Source organism: Aspergillus foveolatus (genome assembly GCF_047715535.1).
Source record: "Aspergillus foveolatus strain CBS 279.81 unplaced genomic scaffold BDW70scaffold_51, whole genome shotgun sequence".
NCBI classification, from domain to species: Eukaryota; Fungi; Ascomycota; class Eurotiomycetes; order Eurotiales; family Aspergillaceae; genus Aspergillus; species Aspergillus foveolatus.
In genome coordinates, this window is record NW_027396115.1 from 109,025 (window position 1) to 127,025 (window position 18,001).

Sequence of the window (18,001 nt, forward strand, 5' to 3'; positions counted from 1 at the left end):
TGTCGCGTTCTGAAACGGGATGCGTTAGGATATCTCGGGTTATGGGAATGGCGCGGGGAGGAAGTGCGGAGTTGTCGTGAGGTGTGTAGGCGGGCGCTGGGCCGGAGGGCATAGGCATATTAGAAAGTCGGACGGCGCCCCTTTCCGTGGACTCCTGGAGGCTCTCTGGTGAGCGCGGGTAAAGAGACTGCGCCTGCGCACCGTATACTGGTGGGGGTACCTGTTCGGGTGAAGGCATTGCAATTGGAGGAGGACCTGTGCGGCTGATTGGCCGATGTCTAGGCGCAGGTTCTGGCGCAGGAGCGGTCATGGAAGGTCCAGGGGCATATTCAAACGGGTTGGGAGCCCTAGACGCTCCATGCGGTGCCGGAGTCTCGAAAGTGACGGGTGCAGGGGGCGCAGGCGCTCCATAATGGATGCTTGGGGCAGGCTGAGCTGATGGAGCTTTTATATGGATATTAGCCGGAGGTGGGGGGGCAGCGCTTTCTATATGGATGATTGCAGGGGCGGGAGCTTGGGTAGGAGGTTGTGGTGGTGATTGTGAGGCTTCTCTCGGCTGTTCGAGGAATGGATTAGTGGGTGCTGGTGTTGCTGAGGCTTCTCTCGGCTGTTCAAAAGGGTTAGTGGGCGCCGACGAGCCTGACTGTCTCGTTCCTCCGTGGGCATCAGGTGTGGGAGAATTGACCTTCGGAGTTCCAGAAGTACCTTCGCCAGGAGGTGCTCTTGAGCTATTCAGTGACCCTCTCAACTCCACAGACAACCTGCCGGCACCATCCGATGGACTCGAATTTATAGATGTGATTCCAGACCCCGGAGACTCGAGGTGGTTCGAGCGAGGCATATCATCCACATCTATCAACAAACCTCTTGCTCCTTGCGTATCCTGATCCTGCAGCGGAGCGCCATCAACAACCACCGGTATTTTATCCTTTGGCGTGATAGAGCAGATGTGGTTAACGCATTCGAAGTACGGAGTTCCACTGAACAGTTCATGCGCACAAGCTTGGTAGTACTCGGCCGCGGAACCCTGAATTCTTTGGCCGGAGGAGAACATCATCGATGCCGCTCCGCGATCTTGCGCTTCAGGGCTCTGATTTTCAACTTGATCTTGAGACTGCGGCTGCTTCTCGTCTATACTCCAATCAAAGTCGGCAAAGGGGTTACCAGTCATACTCTGCCAGCTTGATATCCGACGAGTTGCCTCTGGGGTGTCTGGCGAAAAATATGACCTCTCTACTTCTCTCTCTTTTTCTTTCTCCTTCTCGTCCCACCATTCATCTGTCAAACCTGATGAGCTAGTCGAGATGGTGGGTAGCGGTGGGCGTGTCTTAGTTGTAGTAGGTGTCTTCGGACTTAGAAGCGAGCCAGCGCTCAGTAATGGGGAAAGAAGATAGTTCCACCACCCTTGGGAAGCACGCGCATTTAATGAAGTGTTGATGGTGAGACGGTCAGAAATTCGAGAGACCTTCTCATTCGACCGAGACCGTGGACGTCCGGCCGGTAATTCCTCGCCTTTCTCACTGACCGCGCCAGTAGACATAGAGCGACGTTTCCGAACAGAGCCAAGTACCCCTCCGGTTGCTGAACTATCGTTCCCGGTGGAGTAGAACGCTGGAAGAGCCGGTACGGGCGGTACATTGTGATCGAGCCCCAGACGCGGCGAGGGCTGCGAGTAAACACTAGAAGCCGCTCGTGGGCGCGTGTGGATTGTATTTTCCGGACTGAGATGACTCCAGAAACCATCTTCCTTTGCTGGAGTGACTATTATCGAAGGCGTAAGGGGAGTATGCTGTGTACCCGCACTGTCAATCTCCCTGTCCTTACCGTCCTGGAGCTCAGGGGAGTCATATGGTACCGAGAACCCAATAACGATGGGCCGGTCCGTTGGTGAGATACCATCGTCCCTAGCTTTCTTAGAAACTTTAGAAACTGCGCCAAGCAGCGAAAGTCTCTTCCTTTCCCCTGAGTCACAAGAATCATCTGCCAACCGCTGAAATCCCTTCGTACTCCCCCTCTCCTTCTTATCATCTCCCGTCTTCAGAATCCCTTTGATCTTCTGCGCCGTCCTCTCCTCCTCCCTCGCCTGCGAGAGTACCTTGAGGTCATTTAAATCCACAAACGCACCGGCCGTTTCTTTCCGCACAGGCTGCTGCGACTTTCGCTGAGGTACAGACCCCAGGATCTCCAAGTTAAGCCCGACAGGCCGTTCTCGTTCAGGATTATGTATTTGTGCATGTGTCGCAACTTTCTGTTCAAAGTCGCGAATCCTGTCCGGCGCCGCCCTACCAGCATTGGAAACAAACGGATTCCTGCTCGAAACCTTTGAGAGGAACTCGAATGGCCGATTCAGTTCCAGGTCCCGGTCCTCCTCAGAGGAGCCTTCAGAGGTAGCAGCTGGGCTGGCGATTTCATCTGTGATTGGCGACGACAGCGGGAACTTGGGCACATTGGGAATTGTGAGTTGAGCCCGTGGCCGGTCAGAAACCGAGCTCCCGGTTGGCATTCTTCTTTTGGCTCTCCGGAGCTGGATACTGTCCATGGTGTGTTGCGTTAGTCATGGTATTTTGCAAGGTTGTGTTAGGTAACGTAGGTAGTAGCCGGGGGAGGAAGATCATAGGGAAGAAGAACCCACTCACAAAAGACAAAATTTTTCTGAAAACCTGCTTGCTGGTCAAGCAGGTGATGAGTGAAAAAGAATGAAATGGTCTAGAGCTTCTATGTGGCACAATTGAAAGAGAAAGTGATGCAGTGAAAGAAAGACGCTGTGGATGAATGAAACAACAGAAAACAATGCTAACAAAGGACCAGCCTTCTCTATCTCAAACCCTGCAGCCGGCTATTATCATTCAAGCGCCATGAGTCGTCGAGCCGCAGTGGTTCTGGAACAATAAAGAGGATAAGACGAGACGATGACTCCGAACTGAAAGATGAAGGTCAATAAACAGCGGAGAGAAAAGATGCAGAACAGCAGCAAGCGCCCATTTTGTTTATCTCAACAAGCACAAGCTTCAAGGACATGGCCGAGACCATGGACAGTGCCAATGACTTGTCCTGACAGCATGCTGTGGACGGCTGGCCTGCAGCTTCAAATCTTCGGAACTCTCTATCCCTGCGATGGGAGACACCCACTGCAGCCTGAACGAAGTGCATTGGACAAGACTTGAAGATAGAAGCTGCAGAAAAGAGCTGAAGAAGATGGGGATTGGCTAGGAAGAGCAGCCTGGCATGGCTGTAAGCGCCGTGCTCGGGACAAACTCCATGGCAGCGCTCTGAAGACCTATTTTTGTTCCGCAACCTATGATTGGTCGGAGCTGTGTTTCACAATGTTGATCTATTTAGAAGAGGATACTTTGAAGCAACCTTGAAATTCTATATTTTGTTTAATATTTTCGATCCCACGGCGCCTACGAAGATAACTCCTAGACGCCGCCATACCGTCCATTCTGCTAACGAATAGCCATAAGCCAAACCAGCTCCATTTACGGAGTCCAAGACCAGAAATCTCGAATACATGCTGTCGATCCCATCCAGTTCACCAGGTATACCTTCCCAATGCAAAAGTACACTGAACCACGTCATGATGCAAGGAAATATATAAGTACGCAAGAAAAAATACAGTCATGTCCTTCATCGACCTCATCGCAGGGTGATGCCGGCAGTAGAAATCATCGCTCGAAGGAGAATGCCACCTCATCTACGGAAGAAAAACGGTAGGTCGAAGCGCGCGTCGTGAATGCCCCAATTGTCAAGCTGGGGGTAAACGCAATATCGTGATATTTCAGATACGACACCTCAGGCACCTCCAGCGAATGGTCATTGGCGTAGTCTTCGCCAACCAAGGACAGCTAGCGGAAGAGATGCGTTTCCAGCGGTTATAGCCCATGTTATGACCCAGATGTTTGGCAGTGTGGACCCGCGCCTTCATAAAAAAAGACAGACAATTACCGGCGGTCATCGGTGTACTGCACACCTTGCATCGGCGCAACAGAACCGTTCATCAGCGGAGGTAAGGTACGCGGCTGTTCCTCTGCCGTTCCCGGCGATCCACTATAACCGGTATAAACCGGCCCATGGGCGGGGCCATGTACTTGGCCATTCGATTGTACAGGCATCTGGTGGTGCTCGAAAATAGACGCTGTTCGTGACTGGCCATTGGATTGCTGCTGGTTGAGCTGGCGCCGCATCTCTTGAAGTTCTTGGTGCAGGAGTTCATTGTCCCTACGGAAATTTGCAACTTGTTTCTCCAAGTTGTTGATGTACTCGATTGCTAGTCCAAAATTAGTTTCTCTGATCGAATGGAAGGATCGTTTAAAAGAACTTACCTCTTGTCAGTGTCTCCCATTTACTGGACTTGTTATTTTGACTGGATGGAAGACGAAGACGCAAGGCCTCGAAGCAATCTTTCATCTCACTGCGGCGTTTTCTTTCTGCCAGTTTATGCGTAACTCTAAGCTCCGGCGTTCTGCTGTAAGGCGTGCTGCCAGAATGTTGTTCCGCTTCCCCTATGAGACCACGGACTTGCTTGTGCTGTAAAGTGTGGTGGTGGTGAGCATTTGCAGGTAGTTCTGCACTCAATTAGCTCATGTCGCGACTAGGCTCTGCGCATGTTGTCGCCTACCTTGCTGTCCGTGGGGCAAACGGGACTCGGAGTAGTTACTGTACAAAGATTCTGTGGCACTCGGTTTGCGAGAGAAGGAAGCTCTGTCAAATGATTGCGTACGCGTGGAGACGTCAGGGTCAGGAAAGGCGTAGGCTAGACCGGCAGTGGGAGCCTCTGCATTGTAGATTTCGGATCGAGGATTCGAGGAGATCGCGGGTGCTGTGCGGCCAGCCGCAAACCCACGATGTTCACGCGATGACAAAGGAGACAAGGGCGAAGTCCCGGAATATCGAGGGCCCCGGTAAGTGTTGTTATCAGTGGAGATTCCGCGCTCTCTTTGTAAGCTCGATACGATGGATGTTTGCGAGGCGTTCGTGCTATGGTACGGAGACGTAGGATTGATGGCCAATGAGCTGATCCCCTGGTTCATCCGGCTGTCGACGCTACTACGACGGGATTCCACAGGCTCCGCTACACTGTTGCGGTGGGAGGAAGCCTCGTAGTTCTGGTTTAGAGAGGGCAATGCAGGTGCGGCTTGCGAAGCAAAGTTCGGAGACGGCTGTGCTCCCGCCGAAGGGGGTGTAGTATTGTGCGACTGGTCGTACGGGGACCGATCAGAGACATAGGAGCCGCGCTGAGGTGAAGGTTGCGACGAGGTGAGGAAGGAGAGCGTAGGTTGGTTCCCCGTTCCATTTGTCGCTGTAGAGTAGGTAGAGGATCCTGGACCAATTAGTTGCTTTATCGGCGCGGAGATGTCGCGCTGAACCTACTTGTACTTTGAGGCATAGACCAATTCCCCGAGTCACGCTCGACCGTATTCAAAGAAGCGTTTCCAGGTGACTTCTCTGCTGGCGCCGGAGTGTGGCCCATGCTGGCAGTCAAGGTAGATATCGAAGGGAGAGTTTGCGAAGAGGTCGTGACAGGAGGATTGTGCACACCATTATATGGGCCCCATGGCCGGTGGTTCAGAGCTGAGTCCATTGCAAGATTCGGTAGATATGAATGAGTGTCTAAGTCGAAGGATGGAAGAGTCGAAGATTCTGAGACGAGCGTATTATCTCATGTTCCAACGCCGCGAAAACGAATACCAAGGTGATGTATCAATTGCGGTTCGTCGCAAGTTTTATGCAAAGCGGTAATCAATGCGTGAGTATCCGGTCGTGGTAACGGCCGCGTGGGTGTATCCTGGAATGCGCTAATCTCATGTAAACGCGAAACCAAACACAGGTGCCTTCTTTAAGGACTAGATTGCGATTCCTCGGGTCGATGCTCCCTCCGGTTTGCGATGCGCCCGCGTTATCCCTTCCTGCAGATCACCCAGGTCAATGTAAACGGATGGCGAATCGTGAGCGGAGAAGCACTGAGGAAGACAACCGGTAACGAGACCGAGAAGCAATAGAAGTTGGGGTTCGATGGAACAGATTCTGCAAGGGAAAGGAGGATGCGTGCACGAAGGGAACGGTTGTCGATGGGCCGTAGGGGAAACGGAGGCGGGACGTGGTAATAATTCGAAAGTCCCGATACGGAGAACGAACGAGCAAAAAGAGTGGGGACGTTCAAAAGGTAAAATAAATCTGCTAAAATGAGTCCGAGATTTAGTTCGAGAATTATCGAGTCGAACGAGAGTCAAGACAGAGGATGATCCCAAGTTCTTGAGGCTAGGAGCGTGGACGGCTGGTTGGTTTGCAGTCTTGCAGAGCGAGAGCGGATCGCTTACCTTTAGTGCAGACGTTTCGACTTTCGGGGAAGAACGTGGCACGAGATCTAGAAGGACGAACAATTGGGCAGGGAACAACTGTTTAGGGCAAAGGCTCCAGTGATGACCAGCCAGAACGAAGCTGCGGGGAGGAAGAGGAGGGGAGCAAGGAGCTGAGTCAACGACTAGGAACAGTCTAGCAGAAAAGTGCAACGGGTCGTAGACGGAGAGGGGAGAGATTGCGGCGAGGGTCACACTGTGAGTCGCGACAATTACCGCCGGGCGTGCGACTCTGGTCCAGCGGTATCTGAAATTTGAGGGCTCTGAAGCCGAAGAAAAACAGCTGACGGGATAAAGATAGAACAAGACTGACGGTAGTTGAGCTTCAGTCTAGACAGCCAAGTCAAGGTGGTGAGCGATAGCTGCAGAAATGATTCTGGCTGCTTCCGCAAGTAGAGAGAGTCAAAGTACAGAAAATCAAGGTGAGGATAGAGAGAGGATAATAAGAAAGCCGATGACAGGGGAGCGTTTTTCTTTTTCTTTAATATTTCCCTTAATATTTTGCTTATTATTTCCTCTTTTTCTTTTTCTTATTTTTTCCTTTGAAAAAACCGTGATGACGACCGAAATGAAAGGTTAGAAGAATAGTGATGCAGTGGACGACGCTCCTGCTCCAATTTCCGTATCGCAGCCACCAACGTGCCAACCAGGAGTCCGTCCCGAGTCCAGATTTACTCAATTCAGGTCTGGTAGGTTTGTGCTTTTACTTCCAGCCGTCAACCGGGGTTCCGAACAATGTACTTCAAAAGGTTGCGTGCTACTTCGCTTGGTGTTTAGACAATTCCGCGCCAGAGAGCGCTTACAGAGAGTGACACTGCGCAGGCACTACGGGAAACAAATTGAGCAAAGCGGACTGATAAGTGCTTCTTGGCGGCGCATCCAAGCTCTGCCTCGTGGACTGGCCACCTGCGTGCAAGGTCAGTCGATGCCCTAGTCGAGCTTTCATGGCCGTCTGAACCGAGGAAGCGTCTCTGTAATGCGTACGCAGCGTACGGGTGCGCGAGCTTTACTTCCGGAGCTTCAAGACAGCGCCTCTTCGGTGCCAGTGAAGCGACCGAAGGCGAGGAAAGTCAAGGCGAAGCGGCCAAGCATCTAATGATTCGCACTACGACTGCGGACCGAATTATCGAGAATTATTCGACGCCCAGTGTCCACCGCCACGAGGCAGTTTCTGGGGTGGATTTCGGACTCGTGTCCAGCCGCAGCTGCTGCAACTCTCGGCCGCCATTTGTCAACGATCCAGCGATGCATAAATAATTATGGCATCTTAAATGCCAGGCACCAGGATTCGTTCAGCCGTGGGTTTTTCCGACAATCCTCCACATGGAAGAGGATCGACGGACAGGCAGCGCCGGTGCCAGAGTCGAGCACGCCATGCTCTTTCATATCCCGCGCAAACCAGGGTCCACGGTCCTGGATAGACGTAATTGTCACGTCTCATGCCTTACGTGCCTTACGGGGCGACGTTCCTAGCTCATTCCTCAGTCCGTCAATAATGGAACGATCCGTTGGACGGCAGGTCATCAGACGCAGGTTGGGTTCATCACGACCACGGGGCAGGACCAGGAATCAAGAGCCATTTGCCAGTCTTGGGTAATCGAGGCGCCTGCGTTGGGCAATTCCGATGCCGATCCGTGCCAGAGACAGGGACTTGACTACCATGCTCGCTAAGTGAGAGTCTGACTTCTGGCTGCGATGCATCCTTCGCGCCATACTACCCCACACCACCGGCTGTAACACGACCACGATCCTGGACTTTTGTGCAACCCCGAGCCTGCGACCAGATGATGGCCTAATTTCCTGGCCCGGCTAGTGATATGGAGTTGCAAGGCTAGGAAGGAGTCGGAGCTAGCATCGGGCGTCGGGCTGACCCGCTCAGAGTCTGGAATTTCTGGATCGCTGGCGAATTAAGTGACTGGTCCAGTCCAGCCTGAGCCTAATAAAGCAAGGCTAAGTTAAGTCAGATAGCCCGAATGATAGCCCGAATAGATAGCGTTCCCTAAAGAAGTAGGTGCTACGGCTGGAACGGCGCTCCGAGTCGAAAAGTCAGACGGGAAGTGGGACTCAGCGAGGATCGATCAGTACCACGGGGCCAGATGAGGGGAACACGTTAACGGTCGCATTTTGCATGCCAGGATCAATTGCTGGGCTTGACGATGAAAGTTGGATCTGAAAGAAAATCCTGAAGGGAAATCCTGAAAGGAAAAACAAGGAGGGTTGACGCATGTGCTCTTATCATCGGCATGTCTCACCAGGGGATCATCGACACCAATCTTAAAGTACTCCATGGCGCACTCCAAGCACGGGAGTAGTCTAGAGACGGATGGAGATCTCGATTCACGTGTCCACGATCGGCTCCAGGGGTTCAAGGGATGCGAACTGCCAAAGCGTGCCAAAGCGCTGAAAACTTCAATGAGACCATCATCCCTCTATTAGCCACGTAATCGGTTCACGTAGCATGGCCTCCTTGCAGTGATGCAATGCAGGTCGAACGAGTCTGCTTAAAGCAGACTCGTGTCTTTGACTCTCTGAAGAATGCTTCACCATCCAATGACCAGAAGCAGGGAGCACCATCCTGGGTGAAGTTCGTTTGGCGAATTCTAGCATTTTGTCCATTTTGGCCATTTTTGTCATTTGGCAGTTTGGCCAATTTGGCCAATTTGGTAAATATCAGAGAGCCAGGGAAGATCGGCACGCAAAGTTCTGAACCAGGCAGCCCATTTCTTTGGCTTGGACACATGGCAGCGGCATCCATGGTGCGTGCGTGGAATGATCGCCGCTAAGCAGCTGTTCCCGTCGTATTGTTTGTCCGATGACGCTACAGGCTGCCTGCTTTGCTGGTTGTTGCTGGGTGTGAGCGAAGGGATGGCCGGGAGCATGGGCGGACAATGTTCCCTTGCTGTCTAGAGCCACGCACTGTCTTTATCCCCTCGCTTTCACTCGATGCAGCGCAAGAATGTCCCACATGCGGATCCTCTGATCCTAGATATCCGGAGTCTGTGCTTTGGCCCTTACTATCTGGGGTTTGGACAAGCTCCAGTTTGTGACCAACGGCCGACTGGGTTCCTAATCTCAGCGTGACTGGCGCCGTCGATCGGTGTAGCCGCCCGTGCTCGCCAGCATTGTCTTTGTCTAGTTTTTTGCAGAGCAGATCGACCGTACGAGTCAGGAATCCCTGACTCGAGTCAGATCAACAAAGAAGATGCAGGACTACGGGTTCAAAATTCAGTCTACAGGACAAAGACGGGCGATCCTACTCTTCATCGAATCTTCATTGAATCTTCGTCGTCGACATTTCGAGAACGTCAGTTGACTGGATAATGCCACGAGAAGAACGGCCCAAGGTCAATTAAGTTTCTTGTCGCGCTTCTCTCCGACCGCCAATGGCGAGAGGTTCTTGGACAACAATAAGTTAATGAGAACTCTGAGTAATCCAGCATAAGGGAGTTAGCACATTTTCCCATCTTAACTCCGTCGGTGACCATCCACCATATGAGACCGAGACGCCACGGCGTGGGGGACGGTGACACAGTTGCAGCATGGCAAACCCAGTCGAGCAGAACAATCCTAATTGATATTGACTTGCGTCCAGATCAAACCATGCAATCGAGCATCCATAGTCGCGCCGATCAACCAGGGTTCCCCGTCACCTTTCGCGTGTTTGCCTGCTGGCAGCGGCCCCGATTTTGAGCCACGTCCACGGCCGAATGGCCAACGGCCGGTTATTTTTGGCAGGATCTGATCATCCATGGCCGTCAGGCGCCCGGAGCGCCATACTCTACGGAGAACTTCTGATCTTCAGCCTTCCGTACGGAGGACAAGTGACGGATTTCGGATACGGAGATATCGCCGTCTATTCAACATAACACCAACGGAGTTCGGAGACAATCGCTATGGAGCACCAGTTCAGTGTAAATGTTTGCAATCCACCGAGGGTACTGCGCAAGTACACGCCTCGCCCCCTTCCTGTGTACCGCGAGCGGTCCAGTTGCTAAAGCCACCAGCCTCGCAGCATCATTTCAGCACCCCTTCCGACCCGCCGTTCCAGGGGAATTTCGACGAACGGACGCAGCGAATCGAGCCGTTTCTTGTCCGGATTTCCCTGGCCGCGTGGTACAGAGTACGGTGCAACGACTCAACGAGGCCCGGGGGTTGGTGGGACAGAGTACAGACACTGGCACTGACAGTGCAGTGACACAGCCGCAGCCTGAGTCCTGCCTGCAGGGTACATGATGCATACGCCATACTCTGTGCACGCCGGAGTCGGCCGGCCACATGCGCTGCTGCAGTGGTCGGTGGTGTCACTGTGGATGTCTAGAAGGCCATCGAACCTCGTCTCCTCTATTCGGAGAGGTAGTACCTGTACTTGAGTATTTTGAGTACTGGAGAGAAACGGCCTGAGAGTCAGAGCGGGATTGAAGTACAGAGCGAAAAGTATGCCTTGCATCGCTAAACACCCTTCCCCCGACATACTCCGTATACGCCAGACATATTTGAGGAGAAAAGAGGCGGGGATGACGTTACCAGTCGCGACTTGCCAGTGACAGCCTGACAAGGGTCGCTGGCTGAACGGTACCTTGTCATTGGACTTGGTCCCCTGAGGGTGTAGACAAGGGCCCCGACGGTATAGACAAGGGTTCTCACATTCACTATCACAATCCAATCACAATCCCATCTTCCTATCGAGAGCATGCAGTTAACCTTCCTGAGGGGGTTTAGTCCAAAACAGTCACTCATTAGTCAGTCAGTCTATGCTTCTGCGTCGTAGGTAGATCAGCCGGACGAGTCAACTTCCACATTTTGTCCCATTTCTCCACACCATTATCATTATTGTATCAACACCATGAGGATGATCAGCTTTGTGGCGCAAGATATGTGCGTTTGCTCATTACGTACTGTGCACAGCCCACTGCATTGCTCTACTGAAAGAAATAGTACTGCCTAGAAACTAGACCTTGTCTAGACTAGGGCGGTTACAGTTACGCAGCAATAGTCCTAAGCCACCGGTTAATCGTCAGCTGGCTAGTATTGCAATGCTCTGCTTGCCAGCTCCGTGGGGATAAACGGATGGACGAGCTAGGATATCTTGAGGCTGGTTGCGTTAGATAGCAAGAAGCACCGCAGATATCGTCAATTATGAAGACAATGAGGAAACTTAGTTTCTATTGTCAGCCTTCCGTCTCTATCATTACATAATCTTATACAAAATGCCGCTTTGAAAGCAACTTGAAATATCAGGCGATTTGCTCCTCTATCCTACCCGCTATGTACATGATCTACACCGTGTCGATGGCACAGATCAATTGAATCTACTTTATATAGATAACTTTTAAAAGAATCTATAATGGAAGGTTTATGTAATAACCAGTCTAATCTTGACTGATAAGTACAGTAGGCCAGTCTCAGGGTCTCTTGATGACTTACCTTACACTACAGAAGTTATTTGTCATCCATCTATGTCCAAACCAACCGAAGCTAGCTAGCAAGATAGCCACTTGTAGCACTATAGGACTAGGGTTAGGGCCATTTCCATTTTATCCTCTTGGCCCAGGTAGTCTAGTCTCACATAATTGTAAACTCAGGAAGTGATAAGGTTTGGTATTTCGCGGGATTGATATTTGTACGTAGTGAAGCTCCTTCATATGAAATGAATGGTCTGTTCTGTAAGCCTGTCTCGGACTGGAGAATATGCTCGATAGTTCGAGCGCGCATCGGTGGGCGAATACGTAGCTAGTATTTAGGATACCTCCTTATCTTGTTCTCCTTTTACATAACTACATGTTGCTTCTCCGTTATCTGCTCTTGTTCGTGTATATTTTCCTATATTTAACTATGTGTGTGTAGATTTGTCATCTTGGAACAAAATATATTGTTCTATTCCTCACTGACGCCGAAGTCGAACACCATCCGATCCCATAAATTCGTCTTTGGACATGCCAGATACAGTATTCAGCGAAGGTTGATCGCAATGTCAGCCTTGCAGGAGGTTCATTCGCATGTTCGGCCCAGGGATTGGAGTTAGAGACTGAGATGACGACCCTTGCGTTATCCATACTTCAGGCCTGGAAAAGAAAGTGCTCTATTCGATAGGGGCTTTGTATTTTCTTCCCAGCTGAAGCCCCATAACGTCTTGCTGAATTGGCAGCAGGATGAGCGGTTGCGGAGACGATGGCTAGATTAATTGGTGAGCACTAACCATCCAGGGTCTCAGGTACGCGGTCGTTGTGCATGAATTTCAGCGCTTATTCCTTTTAAGTATGACGTGAGAAAGTGGGGAGAGATGTGGTATGGCCATATGTACTTCGTACTCTCTGTTTATGTGATCATTCGCTTAGCAATATCAGAGACTGATAGTGTATGGTTCCAGCAAGGGTACGGAGACACCATGATCACAGCTATGACATTATTATCCTTGCAAGTCACAAATGCAGAGATTACATAGCCGGGGCTTGTTCACAGCTGAAAAGTTAAACGACCAGGAATCTATTGAAGAACAAACCTATGGAACACTGAATATACTAGGCATCTGCTGCCATATAGCCTGATATCAAACAGAGTATCCTGCGCACGACATGAACGAACATATCTCGCATGCAACAAGCTGAATAAATCATACAAGGTAACTTACGAAGGACGCATTGAAAAGTATGCTGTCGATCCTACACCACATGCATTGGCGATGACTGCCGCGGTACAAAGCCGAGTTGAATCCGGCACAGCTCTTTTACTCTGCCAGTCTTATTTTCCGGTTCCACATCTTACGATGCTAATCCCAGGGCTACATGGCAATGACTGAGAGCTAGTGCCCGGGCTTTCTCGAGGATCTGTTAGTAAGTTCTATACTTCCAACCGAATGGGAGAGGTTGACATATGAGTAAGCCCCGGCCACATCTAGATCAGTACCTGGTCTTGCTTCCTCTGCCTTCTGGCTAGGTTGATATCCAGGAGCATACGTGCATGCCTGGCTTTTGATACTTTTAATGTATTTCCCTTCCGTGACCCTGGCCGGTTCAGGAGCGGGAAAACTATATATCCCAAATTCAATGGGAAATATACAAGCCGTTACCTCTTGCAAGTACATGGCCTTTCTTGCTGTACTGAGTAGATAGCCTTTGGGCATGGCTGACACTACCTCGTACAGAGTATATAGAAGTACAAATATTATCATGATAGGTCTAAGTGGACCAATCCAGCAACAGTCCTAGATGACCCGATAATGTTCAGCCCTTATCCACCCTGAAGGATTGGAAACATAAATTTCTGTTAGTCCAGGCTGTCCAGCACCTACCCCGTAAATCCTAACCTAGATTGTAGCCCGACTGCAGCGCCGACCCACGACTGTATCCGCCTGTCCTCTGCAAGCGCCGCCACAGCCATATTACTACCGGTCTGAAGCGTCTATATTTCCACGCCAGCCTAACAGAGCTTTCATCACAAACTGCAACGCTAGTCAAAGACAAACGTCTCAGTGTCATTGGCTAGCCTCAGGGCGCTGCACGCGCCACGTGTGTGGCTTGACCGGGATCAGGATCCTGATGGCGTACTTGGTGTTTCAGATTCGTTCACTTCAGCGAATACAATCCCATACGTACCTGTACTGTAACCTTAGGGTAGCTTTGAATTAGCGTGCTCTTCGGAACGGAAGGAGCTTTCATAGGCCGCCCGTTGCTTACGCCGTACGGTGTTACGGAATACGCGGTGAACTACCGGATACAGAGTGAAATACCCAGTAAGCGAAATTGACGAGAGTAGGAGCCGGCGTTTGAATTCCGCCGGACTTATTAGTTGGTGCTTGATGTCCGAGCTCGGTGCTGAAGCTCGGTGTTGTCGCTCGGATTCGGACTTGCTAACCGGAGTTGATTGCTTTCGCTTCCGTTTCTATCAGGTTCTATCCAAGTAAATAGGAGAGGTACCTGGATATGCACACGGATAGACACATAGGATATTTTATTTGCTTGGTAGCGAAGGCTGTACTGCGTGATTTACACACCGGTAGGAAGCTGGGAGATTAGGGTTTTGGCTGGAATAGCCCGGCTGGACTGAACCCGTGGCTGTACGTGAGAATTGTAGCAGTAGGCTGGGCTGGCATGTGATTATGATAAAGAGCGCTCGTGGTGGTGGTGGTGGATAGGATGAGAGACATCTAAGGCGCAAAGTATACATTCAAGCCATTAATTCATTGACCGCAGATAACTGCAGATACCAAGGTACGCCTATAGGAGGTAGATAAATGTATATGAAGAGACCGTGGATTACTCCTCATCCTCATCCATACCTTCGTCCTCGACATCGTCGTCTTCATCCCCATCGTCTCCCTCACCCTCCTCGCCCTCCTCATCGTCGTCGTCTTCATTGAATTCAACACCCATCTCACCTGTAATATCCCACCGATCCCCTTTCGCCGCAGCGCTAACATACTTGACAAATCTCAGGGTCCCGCTGTCCCGCAGCACAATGCTAAGCCGGTTCCAGCCTGCTGCTGTGCTGAATAGGATTCCGTCATCTTCGTCGTCCGCGGCGGATTGGTAAATGGCCGGGTCGGCGGCACCGGACTTCTCTTCTTCGTCGTCGCCGGCCATGTAAATCTCGTAGCCTCCGACGGAGATTTCGTGGTCGTCCTGGTCAGACTTGGATTCGGACTTTTTGTTGCTGGTCTTCTTGGAAGACCTTGCCTCGGAGGTACCATTTGCATCACCGGAGGCTTCCTCTTCCTCTTCTGCGTCTTCCTTTTCCCAACCCGGAGTAGGAGTTAGACAAAGGGTGAACTCTAGGCGGGGCTCTTCGCCAACGTAGCTGTTGGCTAGGGTGTAGTCCTTGCCTCGGCGGAAGCGGCGCGCAAGGAGGTTGTAGCTGGTAATACGATCTGAGCCTGTGATAAGCGAAAGCCACTTCCGGAATGGCTTGGAGCGGAAGAGGTCATTCAGAAGTTCTTGAATGGGTGTTTTTGAGGGACCGGCTTCCGCGGAGGGTTCCTGGTAGAGGTAGCGGTGTTTGTGGGGTGGTCGGGCAACGGTCCAGTCTGTTGAAGCCTGGATTTCATCAGACGAGGCGGGAAGATCTTTCTTCTCCTGCTCTTCGATATATGAGCGGACCTTTGCGGCAAACTTCTTCGAAAGGAAGTGCTCGAGGTTGAGGGAGGAGTCGTTGAGGAAGGCGTCTGACATTTCCTCTGCGATGTCGGGGGTGAGGTATGAAGGGGCGATGTATTGAACAAGGAAGTTCAAGTCCGACTCGGTGAAGACAGCACCGGGTTCCTCCTCAGCTTTGGCCTTGCCCTTGCCTTTGGGGTCCTCCTTGGCTTCTTCCGTTTCGTCCTCGCAGACCACAGTCTTTGGCTGAGGAAGGTCGTAGATGTCCGCGCGGCCTTGGAGTTGGGAGAGACTACTACGCTCGGCGAGCTTCTCCTCCAGCCCTTCTTCGTATCCATCTTCGCCTTTCTGGGGAATATGGAACCAACCGCTGATGGCCATTCGAACGCGCTTCTTGGACTTGTCCTCATTTTCGGCGGGGTGATAGACCTCCTCGACGTCGTGAAAGCTTTCTCCGGGTTGAACAGTAAAAAAGCTCAATTGATTGAAAGCGGGCGGAATACTCAGAGAGAAGTCTGGGCTTGGGACCTTAACGTCTTCACCTTTGGCATCCTTCTTCGTCGTCGTAGGGTACAAGCGTAGAGCGCCGCCCCATTCCGCTTGCCATGGGGTGTCGGGGTCGGTCAGGTACAAAATATAACTGAGTCGCCTGCTCCCAATGACATCGTCGTGGCAGAGGAGATGGCATCCCTCGTTGTAAACGTTGATGGCCATGTCCGTCTTCTGCCCACTCAGCTTGCCCGAGCCTGTGACCGAAGACAGGAACTCACGGAACCGCGCGGAGTACAGGGCATCGCGAAGTTTAAGGATTGAGGGTAGCCGCGACAATGACCCATCGTCCAACCCATCCAAGTTTGCGAGGTCTCCCGATTGGAAGATTTTGTAGATATCCGTTTCCTTCTCAGTGAAATGCAGATGCGCCTGTATTTCGTCGCGGACGGCGCGCAGGAGGGAGTCTTCGATTAGAGGATGAATGACGCCGTGCAAGTAACTGAAAAATCAGCGTGGGGGCGCATCAAAGCAATTGGTTAAACGTACGGCCCAGATTCAGCATATAACTTGGTATAGTTCTCTTGTACGGACGGCTCGAAGAGACCGTCGCGGAAGCGCAATGCGACTTCCTCGCTGGAAAGCGCTCGCTTTTTGGTGTCAGGCTGGCCATTTTCATCCACCGACTCTCTGCTGTTGGTCTTGCGCTTCATTTTGAGCCTCCAGAAAGTGATCGACTTGATGAGGGTGAGTTTCAAAAATTTTTGTGCTGTTAATTGCCGGTGGTCACGTGAAAAAGATCAGGCCATGCTCAGGCCACTGCCAGTCGGTCTAGCTATTTAGCATTGGGGTTGCAGTCAAAAGCTCTGCAATCAAAGAATATATAATAGCAATTACTTGACATTTACTTCTTGTAGATAAGTCATGTCTACCCGAGGAGAGTCGTGTCGACACATCGCGGAGAAATACCGCGTTTGCGCCATTTAGCGGAGTGTCGGGAGTCACGATAAGCACTCAAAGCACGCCTCCATCCAGCCACCATCATCACAGTGCTGCCTAGCGACCCTTTTCACTCTTCTAGGGCTTGTTTGGCATGATACTATGGTCTACACGATTTTCAAACTCAAGTACATGTATATGGAAAGAGATATCATAACCTACCTGTCGCATATCGAACACAAACGATGGACCAACGTCATAGCATCAGCCCAGTCAACACCACCGCGGTGCCTGAACCAGCTATCAACAGACCCGGCGCAGACTATACAGGCCCGACAACGACGCAGCAGAATCACGCGGATCAGGATAATGAGGCTCAGCGCCCAGGAACACCTCCTCGCCCGCCTTATTCGCCTGTAACGCCCGTGTTCGCCCATCTCGCGCCGGTCAAGAACCCCTCCACAAACGGAACGACACAGGCCATAGTTCCGCCAACGACATCGCCCTCGCCTACATCACAAGTCCCTCCAACTCCTCCGAACCCGTCGTCTTTACCTCCACGGGCACCGCCCACCTTCGCCCCCGAGCCACCACCGCCGGTCCCAATCTCCGAAAGCGACAATCCCGATGCGATTGCCCTGCGCTCAGCGATCTCCATTCTACAGCTTCAAAAGCAACAGAGTCTACGGGATATTCAGACGTTGGAGAGGATGAAAGAAGCGGCGGCCAAGGATCCGGAGAGATTTGCCCGTGAACTTGTTGATGGGAAACTGGCGAGGAAAGAGCAGGGTGGATTTATCGATTTCAACCATGAAGAAGAGGATCGTGATGGAGATACGGAGACCCCGGAAGGTGGATCCCCAATATCTTCAGAGCTGGGAACACTCCCTGCAGCTCAGAATATCGTCCGCATGCCGGCAATCAACTGGGCGAAGTACCAGGTAGTTGGGGAGAGCCTGGATAAGATGCATAAGGAACAGCTTCGTCGTCCTTCTCTTGGTGAGCCGAGACGGGATGAGGCGCCGGTGCCGGCATCAGCCACGCCAGCGCCAGCGCCGTTGCATTTGCTGGCGTCACCGTATCAACCGCTGGTAGATAAACTAGAGACTTCGACGAAAGCAAAAGGGA

At 51.6% G+C, this 18,001-nt stretch overlaps 3 protein-coding genes across 3 annotated transcripts; 1 reads left to right on the forward strand and 2 right to left on the reverse strand.

Annotated features, from left to right (window-relative positions):
- Positions 1-3,817: 3,817 nt before the first annotated feature.
- BDW70DRAFT_96435 (putative HLH transcription factor (Hpa3)) lies at positions 3,818-5,796 on the reverse strand. Its single transcript, XM_073745298.1, has 4 exons — positions 5,371-5,796; positions 4,619-5,320; positions 4,323-4,565; positions 3,818-4,267 (listed from the first exon to the last, which is right to left on the reverse strand). Exons 1-4 carry the CDS (start codon positions 5,579-5,581, stop codon positions 3,942-3,944), a joined length of 1,482 nt encoding a protein of 493 aa, XP_073593317.1. The 5' UTR covers positions 5,582-5,796; the 3' UTR covers positions 3,818-3,941.
- An 8,737-nt stretch (positions 5,797-14,533) lies between these two features.
- Positions 14,534-16,660, reverse strand: BDW70DRAFT_141642 (oxidative DNA demethylase). The gene is made up of 2 exons (XM_073737794.1): positions 16,484-16,660; positions 14,534-16,436 (listed from the first exon to the last, which is right to left on the reverse strand). The coding sequence occupies exons 1-2, from the start codon at positions 16,645-16,647 to the stop codon at positions 14,609-14,611; spliced, it is 1,992 nt and encodes a 663-aa protein (XP_073593318.1). The 5' UTR covers positions 16,648-16,660; the 3' UTR covers positions 14,534-14,608.
- Positions 16,661-17,118: 458 nt separating this feature from the next.
- BDW70DRAFT_152430 (uncharacterized protein) lies at positions 17,119-17,968 on the forward strand (the record flags this gene model as incomplete). The annotated part of the gene is made up of 2 exons (XM_073739445.1): positions 17,119-17,807; positions 17,854-17,968. 2 exons carry the CDS (start codon positions 17,119-17,121, stop codon positions 17,966-17,968), a joined length of 804 nt encoding a protein of 267 aa, XP_073593319.1.
- Positions 17,969-18,001: the final 33 nt, after the last annotated feature.

What these genes read in the sequence shown, in the direction of transcription:
- BDW70DRAFT_96435 (XM_073745298.1), bottom strand. Translation starts at nt 5,581, where the DNA reads ATGGACTCAGCTCTGAACCACCGGCCATGGGGCCCATATAATGGTGTG. An exon ending in TTTGCCCCACGGACAGCAAG is followed by an intron (nt 4,566 to 4,618) that starts GTAGGCGACAAC and finishes AATTGAGTGCAG; the next exon opens with AACTACCTGCAAATGCTCAC. An exon ending in ATGGGAGACACTGACAAGAG is followed by an intron (nt 4,268 to 4,322) that starts GTAAGTTCTTTT and finishes ATTTTGGACTAG; the next exon opens with CAATCGAGTACATCAACAAC.
- BDW70DRAFT_141642 (XM_073737794.1), bottom strand. Translation starts at nt 16,647, where the DNA reads ATGAAGCGCAAGACCAACAGCAGAGAGTCGGTGGATGAAAATGGCCAG. An exon ending in TTATATGCTGAATCTGGGCC is followed by an intron (nt 16,437 to 16,483) that starts GTACGTTTAACC and finishes CTGATTTTTCAG; the next exon opens with TTACTTGCACGGCGTCATTC.